At 45.5% G+C, this 21321-nt stretch overlaps 1 protein-coding gene across 3 annotated transcripts in view; it reads right to left on the bottom strand.

Moving 5' to 3' along the window:
* The window catches only part of LOC144938490 (oxidation resistance protein 1-like), a 70441-nt gene extending 54185 nt beyond the window's left edge, over positions 1 to 16256 (bottom strand). For 2 of the 3 annotated variants that reach the window (XM_078866349.1, XM_078866351.1), the window contains exons 1-2: positions 15842 to 16256; positions 10722 to 10843 (exon numbers count right to left, since the gene is read on the bottom strand). In XM_078866349.1, the coding sequence (XP_078722475.1) occupies positions 10722 to 10789 (68 nt within the window). In that variant the 5' untranslated portion in view covers positions 10790 to 10843; positions 15842 to 16256. The remainder of the gene's footprint in view (positions 1 to 10721; positions 10844 to 15841) is intronic. The other variant, XM_078866350.1, reaches the window with a different exon arrangement.
* Between the last annotated feature and the right edge of the window lie 5065 nt (positions 16257 to 21321).

Raw genomic sequence — 21321 nt, 5'->3', positions numbered from 1 at the left:
CAAAGCGATGTATAGCTAAAGTGCGGTCATATTTCTAGATCAGGGCCTCACGTTGTACGGTGCAGTCACAAGCTATAAGGCCACGCAATCGTTCTGGGTTTGTCGATGTGCTATGAAGAAGGATCATTGCCCAAAACGTCACGTGTTGCGGATATTTTTCCCTTTTTTAAATCCTTTATATTAAGTTCGCTTGCTTGCTTGCTTGCGCGCTTACGACCGTGCAAATCTTTCGGTCGTTTTTTAACCCACTTCCCGTGATCCAATCGAGCTGACATTTTGCACAGACTCGTTGTGCATGACAATTTATTTTCGTGAAAATTTTTTTCCAAAATTTTCCACTTTTTAGGAATTTTTTTATTAAATATTTTATTTAAAATACCAATGTGATGAAAATGAAACTCTTAAGAAAAACAGAAATGAATAATAAAATAAAACCGATGCCACGCATATAAAGGATTTATAGTGAAAATATTTGTTTTTACGGGTTAATTTTTTAAGGCGGCGGCATTGACGACCGCGCCGAGCTAAATCATTACGCAACACATTGCGCAATCCTGCATCGCTTATTCACGCTGGATCCTAGGCGGTGTTAAAAAATTAGAAGCTAATTCTTGGCGAAGCTCTTCCCAATGAATGATTAATGATGCCAGGCAGAAGCACTCAACGGCAAGTGCTTAGCCTCCACCACCACCCCACCCCCCACTCCGACCAATTCAGCCGCGCCCCTGCAGGGAATGAGGCCGACGCGTCGATTGCGTCGATTTACTCAGCAAATTCTACATTTGAAGCTTTCGTGACTGCAAGGATTAATATTCTTAGGTTTTTTCGGTAAAGTCACGTAGGTAAAAACATTTAATTAATAAAAGTAAAATAAAAATAAAATAAAAATCACGACGTTTCGGAGGCAACACAAGCTTCTGTCTTCAGGTGGAACCGTCATAGCACGACAGCTGTATCAAGTGAGAGAAATTCCACCGAACCTCGAACCTCATAAAAATAATATCCAGGGCCTACCTTGGCTCCTCCCACCCTCAACCAGTATATATACAAATACTGTTTTCTTGGAATTTCTCTCACTTGATACAGCAATCGTGCTGTGACGGTTCCACCTGAAGACGGAAGCTTGTGTTGCCTCCGAAACGTCGTGATTTTTATTACATTTTTATTTTACTTTTATTAATTTAAATTTTTGACCTACGTGACTTTACCGAAAAAACCTAAGAGTATTACTCAGCAAAGCCTCACCGAGCCAATCGCGACTCATTTTTCGGGAGAGTCCTGTGAAGCCTTCGGGCTTTGGGGCAGCAACGATTGCCGTGAGCTGGACATTAAAAGGAGTCACTTTGCCGTGTCATTTTTCTAATTTAGATCCGTGAAACTTTCAGTGCGCAGCACATTGACCCAGTCTGTGGGAATGACCTCATGGTGGGGGGGGGGGAGGGGGGATCTTTGACATCCGCTGGGAGTGAATGAAGCTGAAGCATTACCGTGGTTATCACACAAATCGCAGCGTCAGCCAGGGGTGGCTTCTGGGATTAAAGCTGTGATCCTCTGAAACGGCAAGTGGAGATTGCACGACGCCCCCCCTCCACTCTCGTTGGGGCTGCATCAGTAGCTACAACAAACCGAGCACGAATCAGAATCTGTATTCATACTGGAGGAATCCGATGTGCTATAAAGCTCTTACAGATGTCCAGTAGGGCGATGTCACAACAACAAATAATAAAACAACAAAAAACACGATAGGAGTGTGAATCACGGACACGGTAAACAAATCACTCAAAAAAGATATACAAGTACTGTGGATTTCACACCTGATGATGATTGCTTGTGTTGCAGTCGAAACGTCGTGAGAATTTTTATTGTTTTATATTTTTATTATTTTATTATTTCCCTTCGACGTGACTTTACCGAAAGAACCAAGAATATGAATCCCTGCAGTCACGAAAGCTTTAAATCAAACAGTACTGTAAAACTAAACAGTTTTTTCATCTTACTTGGCAAGGGCCCTCTGAACCATGAGCTTCTTTTTCAGAAGCGACCTGGCCACAAATGATAGCCACAACGACAAGTGCGCTCATCATGTGGAAATCCACAGCAGCATAATCATCTAAATAACATACTCTTTGGATCTTTTGGTAAAGTCACGTCGGTAGGAAAATAAAATAAATCACGACGTTTCGATCGCAACACAAGCGTCCGTTATCAGGTGGAAAAGGTGGAACAGATTCAGCAGAAGAACGATGTCAGCTGTTCTCCTGGACATGATGTCAGTAGTTCTCCTGCTGTATCTGTTCCACCTGATGACGGTCGCTTGTGTTGCGATCGAAACGTCGTGATTTATTTTATTTTTCTACCTACCACGTGACTTTACCGAAAGAACCAAAGAGTATGGATTCCTGCATTCACGAAAGCTTCAAATCAAATCTAAGTAACCTCGATGCGTGTCTGTACCGTCCCAATCCCACCAAATTACCCCCCCCTGAGTGGGTCCGACCTCGCCGGCTCTCGGTCGCTGAGCATGTGTTGAGTTTGATTCGTACACACGGATGGAAGACTCACACGCCTGGGTATTTCGAGACTCCTCTACTTACGAACAGACCTCAGGAACCCAGCTCGTTCGTAAATCGACGAGTCCCTGTACTGGTTGCGAGGCAGCTGCCCGGTATGTGTGGGTGTATCCGGGTGGGGAGCGGTGGCGCAGCGGTTAGCGCACTGCCCTATGAATCCGACGCCCCGAATTCCGATTCCCGCTCACGGCCATCACCAGTGACGATTATTCGAACCGGTCCTGGGCCTCCCCCCATAGGTCGACTCAGCCTCAAATGGGTACCCGGTGCGGTGCGAAAACATCGCCACTTTCGGGAGACAAAGGCGGCCGGGCGTGGTGTTGGCCACCCACCCCCTCGCGTGCCTTCACAATGTGCTCGCTAACAGCACTTCCCCCAGCGGTCTGTCAAAGGCTATACGGGGGATCTTTGTCTTCGTTTCTCCGGGTACACTGTGCTCAGATTTCCTCCCACAAGCCCAAGCCAGGCACTCCGCTAATGTAATTGGGCAAACAAATCAACGGAGGGCGGCGGCCGTGACCAGAGTCCAGGTATTCCTGCATAAAATATAACGGCATTATGGCAGGACTGTGTTACCATAAACCCATCAAATCTAACCGTTATAATGCAGTGATCGATCTATGCAGAGACGAGCTACTGCCACGGGAAAGTGGAATTTCTACGGCTGCCTTAGGGTAAGCTGCGGAGGATGAGCACTGCCCCAGTGTTCCAATGAGCAGCGGAGAGAAACTTGATTTTTGTTCGTTCGACTCGTGTTAATGATACTGAATGAAACATGCCATTTAAAGCAAATCAAAATAGGCATCGTCAAGTTATCACAAACAGACCCTCCCTCGGCAGGGGGGCGGTTGTGCTCTTGTCACCATCGATTACACTGGTCACACTTTTTCTGGCATAAGGTATTCCAACGGTTGGAAGGTAATTTTGGGGTGCCGATTCCAAATCTGGCATCAGTTTTTGTCTATCACATCAGGTTTTTGAGATATCAAATATTGCATTTTCAATAAAATCTGCAGAAGAAAAATATTAAATAGATGTGGATATCTACATAAAATGATATTATAAACACACTATCCTAAAAATACAGCACCATATTTTAACACTAAAGCAGTCACTGACTCGCAACAACTTGCAATCATAAGGGACGGAGTTAATTTCGGGTAAAATCAATGAAAATGGAGTATGCCGATAGCATAAAAATGAGATGTGATAGAGCAAATCTGAGATCAGATTTGGAATCAGCACCCTGAAATTAGTCTAAAACAGCTGCAAAAGTCCAGGTCAGAAAAAAAATTTTTTTGTTGACCAGTGTTATCAATCGTCACACGACGAGTCCCCAAGCTCTACGATCAAACTCAGTTCTCTGGAACTGCTTCTTGTTGTCGTGTTTAGTTTGTTGTCCTTCCCCCGCACCTCCGATTAGCGCGGTTGGCTACGCACGGTGCGAAGGAAATTCAGCACGCGTACCGGACATGACTGTGTTTTGCTAATGCACAACACCAGGATGCGTGCGGAGTCATGATGCATAATAATAACACTGGAGACGACTATTATAAAGAGACCTTCTGTAAGCACAAGCCTGGGAGAAGTGGTATAGCCTTACAATGCTGGTGAGGGAAGTTTTGTGGTTGTTGTTGTTGTTGTTTCACTTGCATCCCACTGGGATTTTTGCACACAGCGTTGGTGTACGGTGTTTTTTCTGCAATATTTTGCTGTCTTTTCTTGGATTTTCTGTTTGCACTCAGTCACATATTCACTTTAAGATGTTTTTTATTCATGTTTTTGTTTTTTTGTTTGTTGCGGTTGCACCCGATTCAAGAGCCGAATGGCTCACAGGGCTCTACCGAATACATGAACTTGAACTTATACACTATGGGAACCTCATTTGCCAGTAAAAATATGATAATTGGTTCTTTACCCTTCTATCTGGCAACAAAACTGACCCCTTTTTTTACAAGGAGTCATGTTTGCATAGACCGCAATACCTGCAGTCATAATACAAACAAAAGAACATTACTCTGATAATGTGCACTGTCAATCAACTTGCTCCCCCAGGGTTGTTCGTGTCCGGTTTCTACTGTACCCACCAAATTGACTCCGATTGGCACGGTTGGCTACGTACGGTGAGAAAAAAGTTCAACATACATACGCACACAATCGGCACAGTGGCCCCATTTCCTCATTACTCCGAATTTCTTTTATTTTAAATTCAATTTCCACTTTTGCTTCCCGCCCGCCCACCCCCCACTCTTCCATACAACAACAATTGTGCCGATACGTGACGAGAAAAAAAATTCATGTCCACTCCGAGCTCTCACGATAAGCAGCGTTACCACCTAATGCGGAAAACTGCACAGAGTAGTGGTCGTGATGCTCCTGCAATAGGAGCTGGAAAGATCATCGCGCTGTGAGCTCTCCTTCGTGAATCGGACCAAAGTCGGTAAGTGTCCCACGGTCTGTTCTGGGTCACCACAGTTGCACGACAACTTTGGTAGACGATGGCCTACGAATGATTACATTATTTATTATTTGTGTACACAGACTCATCGACTTACGAACACGCGACTTACGAATTTTCAGAGATACGAACAAACCTGTTAGTATGTCGAGTTGCAGCTGTTCAGACCGAGAGTCGTAAGTTCAACTGCCGTGCAATAGACGGCGGTGGTGGCATCTAGATCTGCAGAACTTGAGGACCCAGTGGCATCTACAGGAGATTATACAACTTTTAAGCCATTTCCCGTGTTCAGTGTACATGCCGTACAACATGTTTGAAATCGACAGGAGTGAAGTTGGACTTACGAACAAATCGACTTACGAACAGACCTCTGGAACCTACCTCGTTCATAAGTAAAGGAGTCCCTGTATATACACGAGATGGACGAACAGTGGTTTACGCGCTGTGTAATTTGCCTGGCGGTCCAATTTAAATTTCTGGCCATAGCTAACAGTGAGTGATATAAACTATAAACTATTTTTATTTTACCAGATAAAGCCCACTGAGCTATACAGCTATTTTTCAAAAGTGACCTGGCCACAAATGATAGCCCAATGAAGTGGCTTATCACGTGTAAATGTATAGCGGACAAATACTCTAACTTACCCGATCCTGCCCTTCCCTATCTCTCTACCAACCTGCACCGACCAGCACGGTGAGGTATGTTACCAGAAGAAATCCCATAACTGACACGGCGGCAAATTGACGAGCGGCCGTGCGATGTACATCGTGATAAAACTGCATCCAGAAAATAGCTATACACAGGAACTTGACAGAACTTAGGATGCGTCACCCATTGGAATGTACGAATTCGCGCAAAATCGACACCGATCACCCAGACAGAGCGTGATGCATTTTTCTCGCCGACGACCAGCGCTTGCGAATGAATGCAGCACACGCATGCGGCCCAGCGAGCAAGCCACGTGTTTTTTTGTTTGTTTCTGCGTGGACCGGAAGTAATTGCCCAATGCGGAGGAGGATAAATTGCAAAACACAGAAACCATTTTGCACGGACAGCACAAGGTGCCCGGAAAATATAACTAGCACCGGTTAATAAGACGCCAAAAGTGTTCTTCCTGTGGATGTACTTGGCCCTGCCACACTAATGTAGAATTTGTACAACTGGCTCGGGGCTGTAAGTGAGAGAGACGAGGAATGAACCGTGCTTGTTTGAGTCCGGAACAAATTTGACTTTGTACGAAAATCGATAATGATGCATAATGCAATATGATGCTGCGAATGATGCGATCATTTTATCTCGAGGGTTGAGTGGAAACAGTGGTTGGGCACACTCCACTACGAACGCGGGAACCCGAGTTCGATTCCGGACCGCGTCCAATATCAGTGTCGAGTGATATCTGAACTGGTTCTGCGTCCCCTCCTGCACTAACGCACGGTCACCAGCGTGGTGAAGTATGGTCAAACAACCCCCGTGGCGCACAGTACATGGGGCGGAGAGGAGCTTCAGCAGTGAAGACAGCGCTGTACCACATCCCTTTGTAATATTATCTTTATGTTATTTATTTACCAAAGAAAGCTTCACCAGGCAACTTCACAACAGGTCCCTCTGCAATGGGATGTTTGGGGTCAATTACATTCATGAGCGCTTTGGCATACAAGCCATCATTCCACCGGCATTCTATTTTCATTTATTTCACTTGTTGACCGATTGCCAAACCCTTTCCCTCAACCTCCCCCCCTCTGTCGCAGCAGTAACCAGCGTGCATCCCTAGCGCCTGAGTGAAATTAACGTCACGCGCGCACGCACGCATGGCGAGCACACACACGCGCGTGCGCACGCGCGCGTGTGTGCTCGCAGGTACGCGGAGAATGGAAAACTTTTCCACTGTCAATATGATGGTATAAACACGGTACAGCGGAGGAGACTGGTTGAAGGCATCATGCACGCCGGTCCGTTCAACTGGAACGCACTGCCTGCGTCCGCAAACGCCAGCCAGCGGCAAACCGGCGCGTGTCAAAAACACGCGCACGCGCGCACACACGGACGCACGCGCAGGGAACGAATACCAGGTGAGCCGGCTCGACTCCTTGAAACCACAGGTCTCAAGGCACACGCATGTTCACGAGGAGTTAGACCAGCGCGCCAAGAAGCTCGCTGGGGGGCGGGCGGGGGCAGGGAGGGGGCTCTGTTCACCCATGGAAGCGTCGCCAAATCATTTTGACATCTGTGAAATAAAAGAGCTTTGCAGGTCTCGATTTAAAGCTTTCGTGACTGCAGGGATTCATCTTCTTGGTTCTTTCGGTAAAGTCACGTGGAAGGGAAATAATAAAATAATACAAATTAAACACAATAAAATAATTCTCACGACGTTTCGGCCCGACGGACCTGTTCTTCACCTGAGGACGGCTGCTAGCGTTGTGGCCGAAACGTCGTGAGAATTATTTTATTATGTTTAATTTTTATTATTTTATTACTTCCCTTCTACGTGACTTTACCGAAAGAACCAAGAAGATGAGCTTTGTAGGTCATCGGATTCCTCCAGTATCAATATTCTGATTTCCCACCGTGTGATGCTTATGACCAGGACCGGCGCCGCTTAGGGGGCAATGAGAGGATCCCTCTGCCCCCCTCCACCCCCACCAAATGTCCCTTGAGCCCCACCCAAGTTCGATCTCGCTAGCGGTGAATCACGGTCATGGTGGCCCCCCCACATAACTACTCAACTACTGCCCCCCCCCCCCCAATCAGAGCTGGAGCTGGAGTTGGGGCCTGCTTATGGGCAACGATGAAAACTTTGCATGGCAATCGGACGAAGAGATACGAGTTTTGTCTAGATCAATGAAAACAGGGTTTCGTTGAATATTGTTTTCGACTGGCAACGATCGGTTTACAGAGCACACAACCTTCGGGAGTCGTGTGACCACTTGACCACTGTCCGTCATCCTCATGGAAGTTGCCATCCCAGTTGCCCGCAAGCGAGCGGCGATCAGATTTTTTCCAGGTGCGGCCAACTACATTTGTTTTATTGTCCACAACAACGGAATGACGATGTGCGTCGGCTATGGCCGGTCCAGATTTTCAGATTTTTGAGGCTGCCGACCTCACCGCATTCCAGGGTCACCCGCAGGCACAATCGCTCGTCACGGCCCACACGGATTTCCCACGTTCGCTGCCGGCTATCCGGAGCACACTCTACGCAGCCAAATGTGTCCATATGTATATCAGATTGGCACCATTGCCTACAGCCGACACGGAGCACATGACGCATTCCGTGGCGGCTCAACGAACGATTCCCGCTGCGACAGGCCGCGTGGCTGTGCACAAACGCACGCTCGCTCGGAGGTGTCGCAGGGGTCGGCTTTCGCGGCGCTGCCGTGCCTCCCTTGGACGCGCTTTTAGGTTCTATGGGTGGCCGGAATTAGTTTTTGATAGTGGGGGGGAAGTTGGTGGTGGGGGGGGGGAACCAGGGTAGCGATAGTTTAGGCGCGTCACAATGCATCGTCAGGGTTCGCGATGCACGCGCCGAATCGCGTGTTGGGGGGAAAAAACCGCTTATTTATAACGTCTGCAGACTGTGTGCGAATTGTATGCTAATGTTCCAGTTATGGCAAAGGGAATGAGCAAAAAGGTACAAGTGAGAGAGAAATGAAACAAGAAACAACACAAAGGAGATGGGTAAAAAACGAGAGAGTTTCCCATCCTGACCCCTGGATTGAGACAAATCATTGAATCGTTGGAGGTGGGGCTTGGGATGGGTACGGAGGGGGGTGTTACTGCTGCGAATCATTACATGCCTAGGAACATGCCTTCTGTGTACAAACAGCACATTACCGGAGGGTTCAGAGCCACGGTTACTGAACATCATATTTGTATAACGACACTCATCTTGGTATGGACAGTCTGGAAGGCCAGCTGCTCGGTAAACCGGCCTGTCTGGTTACAAAGCAACATTTGGCAAGCTTTGTTTTAGAGGGTGGCTGCTCACTGTCAAGACGACGCATGATACCAGTATGCACATCAGGACCAGGCGGGGCTATGCGCAGGGAGGCACAAATGTGAAATATTTTTGGGTAACGGAATAAGAATCCATAGCCAGGAACGGCCACCATTTCATCTGCACGCGAATTTACTAGAAAATTAAATAACAATGCTGATGGCTGGAGCAGTTATGGGCCTTGGAGTGAATCGGCAGGAAAGTGACAACTCAGTGAGGTTTTTCCACCTAAATAGTGCCGTTAACTCCCTTTGGGGCCGTCCACAAATGACGTCACGCGATTTTGGACCATTTTTTTACCCCCCCCCCCAGTCACACGGCGTCACAAAAAGTCAGACCCCACTCAAATATGACGTCACAAAGCTCTGCCCCCCCCCCCCAAAAAAAACATGCTTCAAATCGCTTTAAACTATTGCCATTGTAGTGCGTATTTAATGTGGCGCTGCACTCTGATGTTGTAGGAGAAAACATTTATTAAAAAGTCTATTTAATTAAGTAGAACGTGTTGTCTATATTTATTTAAAGTTGCGCATTTTGATGTGACGTCACATTTCTCACCCCCCCCCATCACAAATGTTTGACCCCCCCCCCCCCAGGTGCGTGACGTCATTTATGGACAGCCCCTTTCCCATAGTTCTTTGCCAAACAAAAACTTTGGAAAGGAGTATATTCGGAGTAAATCGAATGCATAGGTTGAGGAACTGAGAAACAGGGACCACAACTGGGATCTCCTGGTGCTGTTGTTAAAGCAAAGGAAATGAAGTGATACTGGGCAGCAAGCATCGTCAGATGAACTGGCGAGAGATGAGAGACAGAATCAACTCCAGTGTGGAGACCGAGAGAAGCGGAGGAAGAGAGTCGATGAGCCGGTGGCAGCAGCAGCAGCAGCGAGATGAAACCAATCAATCGATCTTTATTTTACATGCCAATTTCGCCCTCAACAAAGTGGCCATCAATGTGCATTACAACGGAATGGGAACGGTACCGAGATTCACAGAGCAACAGGAATGAAAACAGAACCCCGTCACGCCCTCAGCGGCTAACACCGACCGAGCAAAATAAAGTGCAACCGTGCGCAACGAATAGCATAAGAAAGGCAAGTCGTGAATAAAAATAAATACAACAGATGAAAAGCAAAGAGACTTGGCTATGCATGGTGCGAAAAAAATGCAACATACAGGGACTCATCTACTTACGAACATTCGACTTACGAACTTTGAGACATACGAACAAACCTGTCCGTATGTCCAGTTGCCTGTTCGGACTAAAAGTCGTAAGTTCAATCGCCGCGCGCAATAGATGGCGGTGGTGGCGTCTACATCTGCAGAACGTGAAGAACCAGTGGCATCTACATCTGCTGAATGAAGAACCAGTGGCATCTACAGAACATGGAGAACCAATGGCATCTACAGGAGATTATAGAACTTGTAACTCCGTACAACGTGTTTGGAATCGATAGGAGTAAAGTTGGACTTACGAACAAATCGACTTACGAACCCATGTCTGGAACCTAACTCGTTCGAGTCCCTGTACATACATACACGAAGAGACGAACCAAATGATTTGGGGACAAACTACCGGACAAGAACTGCTGAAAGAGAGGGCAAGGCAAGAAAATAGGGGGAGTATTCATCAGTGGACATTCACAAAACGCAGTCCCCCCCCCTCCGCGCTGGGGAGACATGATGGCTCACACACCTCGCCTTTGCGTTGCTGAAGTAGCCAATTCTCCAGTCCTTCTTGCTTCGCTGCTTGGTTGGCTCCATGGTGGGGAAGGCAGGCGTGGGCTTCTCCCCTCTCCCGTCTGTTGGCTGCTGCTGCTGCGCATGTGTGCGGCATGTAAGAATTAGAATTTAATTTATATCGCAATCTTCATAAAGGATCTCAGAGCGCGTTAAAAATTATTTTCTCGCGAATACATTGTAAGAATCCATTTTACGAAATGAACTAAACGTCTAATAAGCGGATGCGTATAAATAGGTTTTAAGGCGCATTGACGAAAAATGTCCACAGACCCAGAGATCTCTGATACCTCGTGGAAGAGGGTTCCATTGCCTGGGGGCTACACGAGAAAAATCTCGGTCACCCATAAACAGAAGCCTCCATCTGGGAATGCAGAGAAGATCTGCATCCCCGGATCTTAGGGACCTTGAGGGGACACGTGGGTGCAGCATGCCAATGATGTAGGCTGACGAAAGATGGTTCACTACTTTGTAAGTTAAAAGGAGTTTAAACTGTATTCTTTTGACTGATTACTCTCCAGCCATTTCATTTAGAGGCCCTCCCTCCCTCACTCAACTAAAGGGCATGTTTATTCGTTCTGTTTTTAGCGTTATCTTTTATTATAAACTATTTAAACAAAAACACATTTAACCAGGTAAGGCCCACTGAGCTTTCTAGCTCGATATTTAGAAGCGACCTGGTCACAAATGATATCTCAACGAAGTGGCTCATCATATCGAAATGTATAGCAGCCACATACATTTAACGCATGTTTATAATTGTGCAGGGAAAAACCAGAGAATCCAGAGAAAAAAAAATTTACGTGAGCACGGGGAGAACATTCAAACTAAAATATACAGGCTTTGGGGTCGGGAACGAATCCACGACCTCCTGTATGCCAGGCGAGGTCGTAAACACATTCCTGCGGAGGGAGCTGGTAGGAACGTTGGGTTGCTCGGTCAATGGCCAGGGTCAACGGCGGCGTGGTGTATTCCGCAAATATGCCCGACTGTGAGGGCGGGCACAAGCCGGCGTGAGTAGGTTAAACGTTGAGTTTTATAAGGGCACCACGGGGTGACCAGCCCCTCTACACCCAGCCCCACCCCCCAGCCCCTCCCCACCCTCTCCACCCAGCCCCTCCCCACCCTCTCCTCCCCACCCAGCCCCTCCCTGCACGACGGACACAATAATCCCCTGTGGGCTGGTGTAACCAGGAGGTTCCTACCAGTAATATCTAACCACCATGACCAATGCGCTGCTGGACGAAGGCCTCTCATTGTCAAGCTATGTAACAATCCACCAACACGGGCTCGACTCCCATCGCTCCATCTCCTTGTCGGACATCCTCGTAGGCGCGTCCCCCTCCCCGCAACTCGCTCGTTAGTCTCGACCACCGCTCATCGTCCCGTCTAGGGGCGGGTCGTGCCCAATCTCCGCTTTCTTTTCTTAACAGCCACATCGATGCCTTTTACCTGCGTGTGTTTTCTCATCGACTTGTTCATTTCAATGTCATTTTAAGTGTGCGCCTCTGCAACGCTACTTTGCGCCCCTTTGCAGCTTTTGTTCTATCTTATTTGCAAGCGGCCACGTTTCTGATGCACATATCACTGCAGGTAATATGTACGGATATTAAAATGTTATAAATCATAATAAAATAATGTTTTATTTTTATTATTTTATTATTTCCATTCTACGTGACTTTACCGAAAGAACCAAGAATATGAATCCCTGCAGTCACGAAAGCTTTAAATCGAAAAATGAAAATGTTACTTATGGAAATTGCTGCGATCCTATTCATTGTCTAGGACTCTGGATCGGCATTCAAAAAAATCACTCGGAACCCCCCCGGCTGCTGTCATCCTCCACTTTATTTTAAAAATGTAGCTTCTGGTCCCACCTTCAATAACCCACGTTTTTGGAACTGTTGAACTGACGTTGGCCCAATTGTTCCATATTTACTTGGAACAGTTCTTGTTATAAATATTTCTACTATGCTTGGCAGTTACATCCACTCCGATGTATACCGTTTCCCCAATTATGCACGCACTCGTTTGCACGACATTCGTATTTATTCTGAGCCCCAACATCGGCCGGCTTTCTTTATACGAGTGTGGCGAAAGTAATGTGCAGACTAGAGTCATTATCACGTCCAATGGGAATCAATTGCAGGAAACGCTGGAACTGTTATTGATCTAAATAATAAATAAGCACCGGTGTTTTTTACAACGTCCTTTACTCGACGCATTGGTTATTTCGATAAAGTCACGTATGTAGAAATAAAATAAAAAATAAAATTACTTTTCCGAAAGAACCAATGATTATGGTAAGTCCTGCAGTCACGAAAGCGTCAATCCTAGATTAATGTCCTTTATTTTATTTTTTTCCAGAAAACCTAAATCAGCCAAGTAATTTTCAGGATGGTCTTGGTTGGAATGATCGACCATTGTTTGTTTTGCATTGTTACACATTCGGTGTTGTTAAACTATAATCGTGACTTGTTTAAAACATTGAATATCACACACGGTTAGACCTGTCATTAAATATTTGCTGGGGCAAGCTGACGTCTCGCAATTACTGCCACTTGAGTTCAGCCAGGGCTAACGCAACCCATCATCCCTGAGGGGGGGGGTCGATAAAACTGGTACCACTTTGTAAGGCTGTGTCTACTTGTTTCTTAGTTTTGAACCGGTCATCAGAAAACATTTTTCCAAAATGTTATTTTCTCATCAGGATCCTAATTATCACGTAGTGCAAACTCTATCTCTTATTATCCACTCTCTCTCGACAGGGTGGGCCAAAAGTCTGGACACATACATCGTTGCCCTTACCCCGCACCTCTGATTAGCACGGTTGCCTACGTACGGTGTGAAAAAAGTTTGAACATTTGACTTACGAGGCTTATTATATTTATTTCAACAAATCACATAGGGTTATTTCATTTAATTTTCTTTTGAAATAAAATCAGGACTTTATTTTAAAGATTACTTTAGTAATCTTTTTAAAGTTAATTAATTCAATTCATTCAGGATTTTTGGTCGAGCTTTGTAAATAACTTATTTGAAATGACCCCCCACGGAAAGAAGAAATGTAGATATTAATAACGATGATAGATACAATATTAACTTATTGAATACGGTACTAAAAGGTTTATTTATTTCCAGTGTTAAAATTAATAAAATTACCCTGTGTCCGAACTTTGGGCCATCCTGTTCATTATATTTTCCTATTTCAAGGCAGTGGTATTGACGAATGTGTTATTTGCTACTTGATTTAAGGCCAACAAGGGGTTGCTGTTGTAGTTATGTGGATACAAAGTCACGTAGATAGGTTTAAAGAAAATAACAAAAAATAACAAAACTACGACGTTTGGATCGCAACACAAGCGATCAAAACGTCGTAGTTTGTTTGTTCTTTTTTGTTATTCTCTTTGAACCCATCTACGTGACTTTACCGAAAGACCCAAAGAATATGAATTCCTGCAGTCACGAAAGCTTTAAGTTATGTGGATCGCCTCGACCTGTCAGAGCAACAACGAATTTCCACCACTGACTCAAGGCGACCATCAGATCGGCGATCACTGCTCAACGCTCGATTTGGTATTGGCGGCGGCGGATTTTGAGGGTTCAATTTGAATGTTGACGAGCCACTTAAGAGGTCCTAGCCAAAAACAATCCCACTCCAGCACCAATACGACGCCTCTCACCGACGCTTTCATGGATAAATAATAAAAACTGGTAATTATCATAACAGTAGACTGAACTATATTCCAGGATATTCTTTTGTTAAACGGGATAATGAATATTGAAAGGACCTCCTCGGCCGGTTAAATAAAGGTCCTCCGTTCTCTCGCTTGATACAGCTATCGTGCTGTGACGGTTCCACCTGAAGACGGAAGCTTGTGTTGCCTCCGAAACGTCGTGATTTTTATTTTATTTTTATTTTACTTTTATTAATTTAAAATGTTTTACCTTCGTGACTTTACCGAAAAAAACCTAAGAATATGACTCCTCGCAGTCACGAAAGCTTCAAATCTAGAAGTCCTCCGTTAGCATCGTTCAATGAACGGAATGAGCGCGCCCTCACCACTCACTGCGACAGATGACCGCGCTACGGCGCGCAACATCGCTACGTTCCATTTAAATGGGTGGCCATTTGGTGCATTTGAGTCGCGTGTATCTATCTCCCCATACATTTATTTCTAACATATCGATTACATGTGTAGGATACAAGAACGATACACCCGGCGCACACAACTGGTACGAAGCGTAATGCGTACAGAACACACGTTGGTGGGCGGAATGCAAAATAACAATAAGCTTTAGAACGCACGTCGATTTTTTTTTTTGGGTTTGTTTAAGCATGCCACAGAATGCAATTCGTTGCGTTTTTCGTTCACACCCTATAGCTCATGTCGTGGGCTGTAGAAATCTCCCGATTTCCCATCGCACACCGCCGCTTGCCTGCTGCCCGTGATGGCGCCACAGCAGTCGGACGTGGCGTTAAGAATCTAAGCCCACAAGCAATGGATTATTTCGTGCCAATATTACATCTGGTAACAGCAGCCGCAGCAGCAGCAGCAGCGGGTTTTTTTTGTTAATTAAGGGGCTGGACTCTGCTGATGTGAGACCCGTATCGTCGAAACCGATCCAGATGTGTTTTGGCCCGCTCAAAACAAATGTCCCTCTCGTAAAATCTCGGGTCCGGTAAGCCAATGAATAAATGGGCCGATGGAATTGTATTCAACGCAACTACTGGACGTCATACGTGGAGGACCGCCGTGGGATTGCGATTGCATTTGCGACCACACGTAGCAAAGGCTCATTCGGTACGTTGTCTGTAAACGCGTCGATGAAAATCGTCAATTGTAAAAGGGAAATGCAAAACGGAATGGGCAGTAGACAGAATGCGCAACGCTCTCCCTCTGTCATCTGTACACGCCCTTCATAATTGTACCACACCGCCTGTTACAATCGACAAGACACCACAGCAGGCACACGTTGTATCCTGTACACACGCGTGTGCTAAGTGCGTGCTATTTAACAGGCGCGCTTGTGCTGCATTCACACGACAATGATGAAAGGAAAAAAATCACTCACCTCCCCGTAGATAAACAACAGCAGCAGCAGCAGCAAATTCAACCGCGGGCCTCACTGTGTAAGACAACGCCGCTGTATGGCATCTCACGCAGTCCCCATCACGTCTGTGTTCCGATGACGAATTCCAACATTTAAAAAAACAACGCTGCTGCCGCCGCAATGCTTTTGCGAAGCGTTTCTCTGTCTCCGCACGGGAAGCTGACGACAACACGACACCGGTGATGCTGCTGCTGCTGCTGGTGGTGATGATGATGATGACGGCCGCCTTCCCCCTCCTTCTGCTGCTGCTTTTGTGTAGCGAGGCGGAGCGATCCAGCCCGACCTGCACCCACTCGTGGCACTGGCGGGCGGGCGTCTGTTGTCGCTCCGGTCACAGGGAGGGGATTCCTTGTCCCCGCCCGGAGCTTTTGCTCGGCTAAGCTCTGGTAAAAAAAATATAACCACCACCCCCCACCCCGCCAACCACAACCACCACCCACCCTCCACCACCCTCCACCACCCCCTCCAACACCACCCACCACCACCCCCCAAAACCACCCCCCCCCACCACCACCACCCACCCCCACCACCCCCAACACCACCCCCACCCACCCACCACCACTTCAAAGAACAGGCATATTGAGGGTAATAAAGTCGTAGAAATGTTTTTAAGCGGATAAGTTGGTTATTCAAATAAAGGTTTTGAAATTTCATTTGACAGATTTGTAGCGTCATAATTTCCCCCACTTTAGACCAGGGAGCGAGGACTGGACTGAATAAACGTGTCCCTATTTACTTTTGAATAAACAATAGAAGATAATAAGGTTTAAGTGGAGTCATACCTCCGACTTCTAAATTGAAACATTTTAATGTTCAGATAGTTGTGCCTATGGTTTAATATGTGACATTGACTTAACTAATTTCAAAACGTTGAACCAATGGAAAGTCACCAACGAAACAACTATCTATTGAGGTCTGATACCACTATTAATAACTTTGGCACTCAGAGCAAATATTAACTAATACTTTAGCAATTGGGAAACAGGATATTTTTTTTCTCAGGTGTTGTACCTCTGCTTATCTCTACTGAGCCGATGGTGGAAATTCCACGTTCACGCGGCAGGATCATTGTATCGAAATGGGAACCGATACAGTTCTTTAAAACTAGGTGGTGCTCTTTTTTTTGTACCTGCCTTGGACAGGCGATGACGATGAATATGGCATTTCACATTCCTAACAAATGCGGGCCCAGAATTTCAACTGCCATTCCACGGGGGCACGACTCACCAAAAATGCGAAGTTCAATCTGGCTTCTGCTGCGTGGATGGTGGCGTCGAGGTAAATGTAGCACAGGTATGCAACGGTCCGACGCGACATGCTGGCGCGGCGTACCTGCACAGGTGGGAGAACCCACAAGCCGTGGGCTCACGGCTGCACCGCGACGTGCACATGAATGCACATCATGCACGACGAGTGGTCGAACCGTTTTGTGACGTGAACAGATGATGACACGTGCCTCAGACCTTGACCTTAAAAAACACAGCCAAGCCCTATCACGCAGAAGTGCATCCAACAAATTAAAGGGAACGTTGGCAGATTTCGATTTAAAGCTTTCGTGACTGCAGGGATTCATCTTCTTGGTTCTTTCGGTAAAGTCACGTAGAATGGAAATAAAAAATAAAAAAAATAATAAACATAAAATAAAACATAATAAAAAAATATTATAAAATAATATATTATTTATGTCATTAACATTGCCTTACAACAGTGACCAATGGCCATAGAGGAAAGGCCCAATTTGCATGGCTCCTCTGAAAAAAGGTAACTGCCTGAAACGTCAACCTCTTACGTTTTTTTTAAGCAGTGTTAACGATGAATGCGATGGTCGGCAGGGTGGATCGCATACGGATGATTGATAAAACCCACAAGTTGTGGCACGCGTTAAGACTCCTGCTGGAAATCATCCCGAGTCTGACCACGCATCCAATGTGGAGTTCAGTGCTTCATGTGGAAAGCCGCTCAAGTGCCTGCAAAAACGCCACAAAGAGGAGCAATGATTATTATTTTGGTCTGTCGGTAAAGTCACGTATATAGGTTAAAATGAATAAAAATAAAATAAACAAAAAAACTACGTTTCGATCACAACACAAGCGATCGTCATCTTTTTTCCTCCTGATGACGATCGCTTGCGTTGTGAACGAAACGTCGTAGTTTAGATCCTTGGTTCTTTCGGTAAAGTCACGTAGAAGGGAAACAATAAAATAATATAAAACAATAAAATTCTCACGACGTTTCGATTGCAACACAAGCAATCGTCATCAGGTGTGAAAGCCACAGCAATAAATTTTGAAAAAAGTGGCGGTTCTCAAATTTTCTTGCTGTGGTTTTCACACCTGATGATTGCTTGTGTTGCAATCGAAACGTCGTGAGAATTGTATTGTTTTATATTTTTATTACTTTATTGTTTCCCTTCTACGTGACTTTACTGAAAGAACCAAGAATATGAATCCCTGCAGTCACGAAAGCTTTAAATCAAAACGTCGTAGTTTGTTTATTTAATTTTTATTAATTTTAACCTATCTACGTGACTTAACCGAAAGACCCAAAGAATATGAATTCCTGCAGTCACGAGCACTCCTTCAACGTGTCCACACGGATTCTCCTTGTAGAATAACAAATTACTTGCAGTCTTAACAGACTCTCATTTGTTATAAGCAATATATTATGAAGAGACTTCGCAAAAGTCTCATTCAACAATGTGTGTATTGTTTCTTAATATAGCGACACATTGCTTTAGGTATTAAACGCAGGAGTGCGCAGTACAATTATCTACGTGGATGCCCCTTCAACAACAAACTTGCTTTAAAAAAACCACTACCAGCCATTCGTCATTAAGTGACGATGTCACCACGGCGCCTGTGCCAGGCCAGGTGCAGAGACCACGTGAAGTTTCGAAGCCTCGCTGACCGTTCCCGGCACAGACCCAGGTGCCATGGGTTGACTGTGATGACTGACAGATGAACCAGCTCTGCCCCCCACCCCTACTGTTCATTAAAAAGATTCCCCATACAGCCTTAACAGACTGTTCTGGCAAATGCTGTTAGCGAGGACCTATGAAGGCCGGAACGGCACACGAGGGAGCGGGAATTGGAACTCGGGTCGACGGGTTCATAGCGCAGCGTGCAAATCGCTACACTACCGCTCACACACACGCACAACTACCCCTTGTGGAAAAACACGCCAATTTCACATGCAAGCCTGACCACACCGGAAACAAACATTCAGACACGGGGAGGCATGGGTTAGGGATGCACTGCAAATGTATTAAGGAACATAAGGGGGGGGCGGGGGGGGGAAGTAAAACAAAATAATAATGAACGGAAACGGGGTCACATTTATTAGAGCGTGAACGCGCAGTTGTTTGCAAGCCCGGCGTCAGGGGCCGGTTCGCAGTTCAACACTCCAACGTAGCCCATAATGCCCTATACAATGGCAGCATCATCATCATACTGAAACAATGGTAAAGCAAACAACTTTAAATATATTTATAATATATCAATACAGCTTAAAAGGACACATTTAGCAGAAAGTGGGAGCGAGCCAACAAAAAAAAGGCAAAAATATTTAACAGAAACCAAAAAATAAAGGTAAAAAAAAAGAATATTGATTAGCGTCAGCTAACAAAAAAAGTACGGGTTTAGTTTCATTTTTGCTCAGCACAATGATGGTCCAGTTCATAAAAATGTTTTGGGAATTCAACAAAAAAAAATTAATCATAATAAAAGTTGTTTTTTTCTTTTCACTGACAGACGTATATTAAGCAAACTGGCAGTAAACAGCACCAGTAAGATAGAGAGCTTGGTCACATGTAAAAACACAGTGTGAGGCGGTGCATTTTTATACAACACCCGCTCTAGAATAACACACAGAAAACAACATAGCCCCCCACCCACCCACCCCAGGGAGACAATGGTCAGAAATTCCCCTACCCAATGAACACCCCCCCCCCCTTTCTCCGAAACTGGCGAAATGTTGAGCAGCAGCGTTATCACAACTGTGTACAACCAAGTCTCTCCCGCCAATTGTTCCCTAGCAGTGATCATTACCACGCACGCAGGCTTCCTTGCACACCCGAGGAAATAAAAAAAAGCACCTCTAGGCACTACAATAATTATAGTAAATGAAAGAAACAATTATAGTACGTAAATCTACCCAAAAAAACATGAAGCTTTTCAGTAAATAATGGCATGTTCTATGTTGTGTTTCTTAAATCTTATTACAAACAGCTCCGATATACACTAAAATGTCAAGATATGCTGTATATTATTTGTAGAGAATAACCTGATGACATTGTGCAAAGTCTAAAACGGATTCATCTTGTACCACCTCTGGGGTAGCGGTGGACGCAGGCGGACGTCACACCATGCATTTGTTAATAAAAGTACACGGGGCTGTCACAAAGCCTTCCCACACAAGTTACGACGGATAAAGGAATCGATGTTATCGGGCCTGCAAACAAATCAAGACGTGGAACGCTGAGCATCTGAGTTCACCGTGGCGAAAAGTCCATACACTTGTTTTCCTTGCTGCGGCATTCAATGACCTGCCGCTTTCACACCTCTCTCCCGTTTTTATTTGTTTTACTCAACCCCCGCACCCCCATTCCTACATTGCTGCCAATATAGGGGAAGGAATCTTGTAGGGTTTTTTTTTACTCGCCAGCTTAAAACTAGTAGGTTGTGCAAGCCACCGACAGTGAATCGCATCGAGCCAAAGCGCATTGATGTAATAAAAGTAAAGCGACAAATGCACCAAAAAGTCCCAAATTTGAAAGACCAAAAAGACAACCGATTGCAGTGGTGTTTTGGTAGCGAAATCAAGTACCCACGCCTTTCACGTCAAGTTTGTGCGTTGGCCTCAAACGAAAGTGTTGGTGTAACGAGCCCAATGACATGCTGAGAGTGGCTGTGGTGTCCCCACACACACACGCGCGCGCGCGCGCGAGAAGGGGACAGTTTGATATGCAGGCCATTGTCACGTTTATATAAATACACACACACACATTTATATGGTATATAATGAAAAACAATGGCACCTTTATAAGTAACATATGTAAGGAAATTATGAATTTGAAAAAATTGCATCACAGGTGTGTGGACAATTCCAAGCGTCGCAGGCCAAAAGTCTGCCTTTCCGAATCAACCAATTCGCTGAATGTATCGAATTCACAAGTGAATGGAGGACAGTGAATCGCATACAAAAGGTGGACCTTTGTCCAGCGTATAAGGCCTGGAGTTGCTTGTCTGCATTAACAAACATTTTAGTAGATAGGCTCGGCTGATGAGATAGTCTTTGGTATACGTCTTGTCCAGTAGCCAAGCTTGGTTGCTCAGAAAGAATGCACGAACGACATTGCCAGCTGCTGGATTTGCTTGGTAAGCTGGACTAGATTCAATCCCAATGACTGGCATTTGGAAATTACCAAAAAAGCACTATCTGCC

The sequence above is a fragment of the Lampetra fluviatilis genome, chromosome 22, assembly GCF_964198595.1.
Source record: "Lampetra fluviatilis chromosome 22, kcLamFluv1.1, whole genome shotgun sequence".
NCBI classification, from domain to species: Eukaryota; Metazoa; Chordata; class Hyperoartia; order Petromyzontiformes; family Petromyzontidae; genus Lampetra; species Lampetra fluviatilis.
This window is presented reverse-complemented; position numbering and strand designations above follow the sequence as displayed.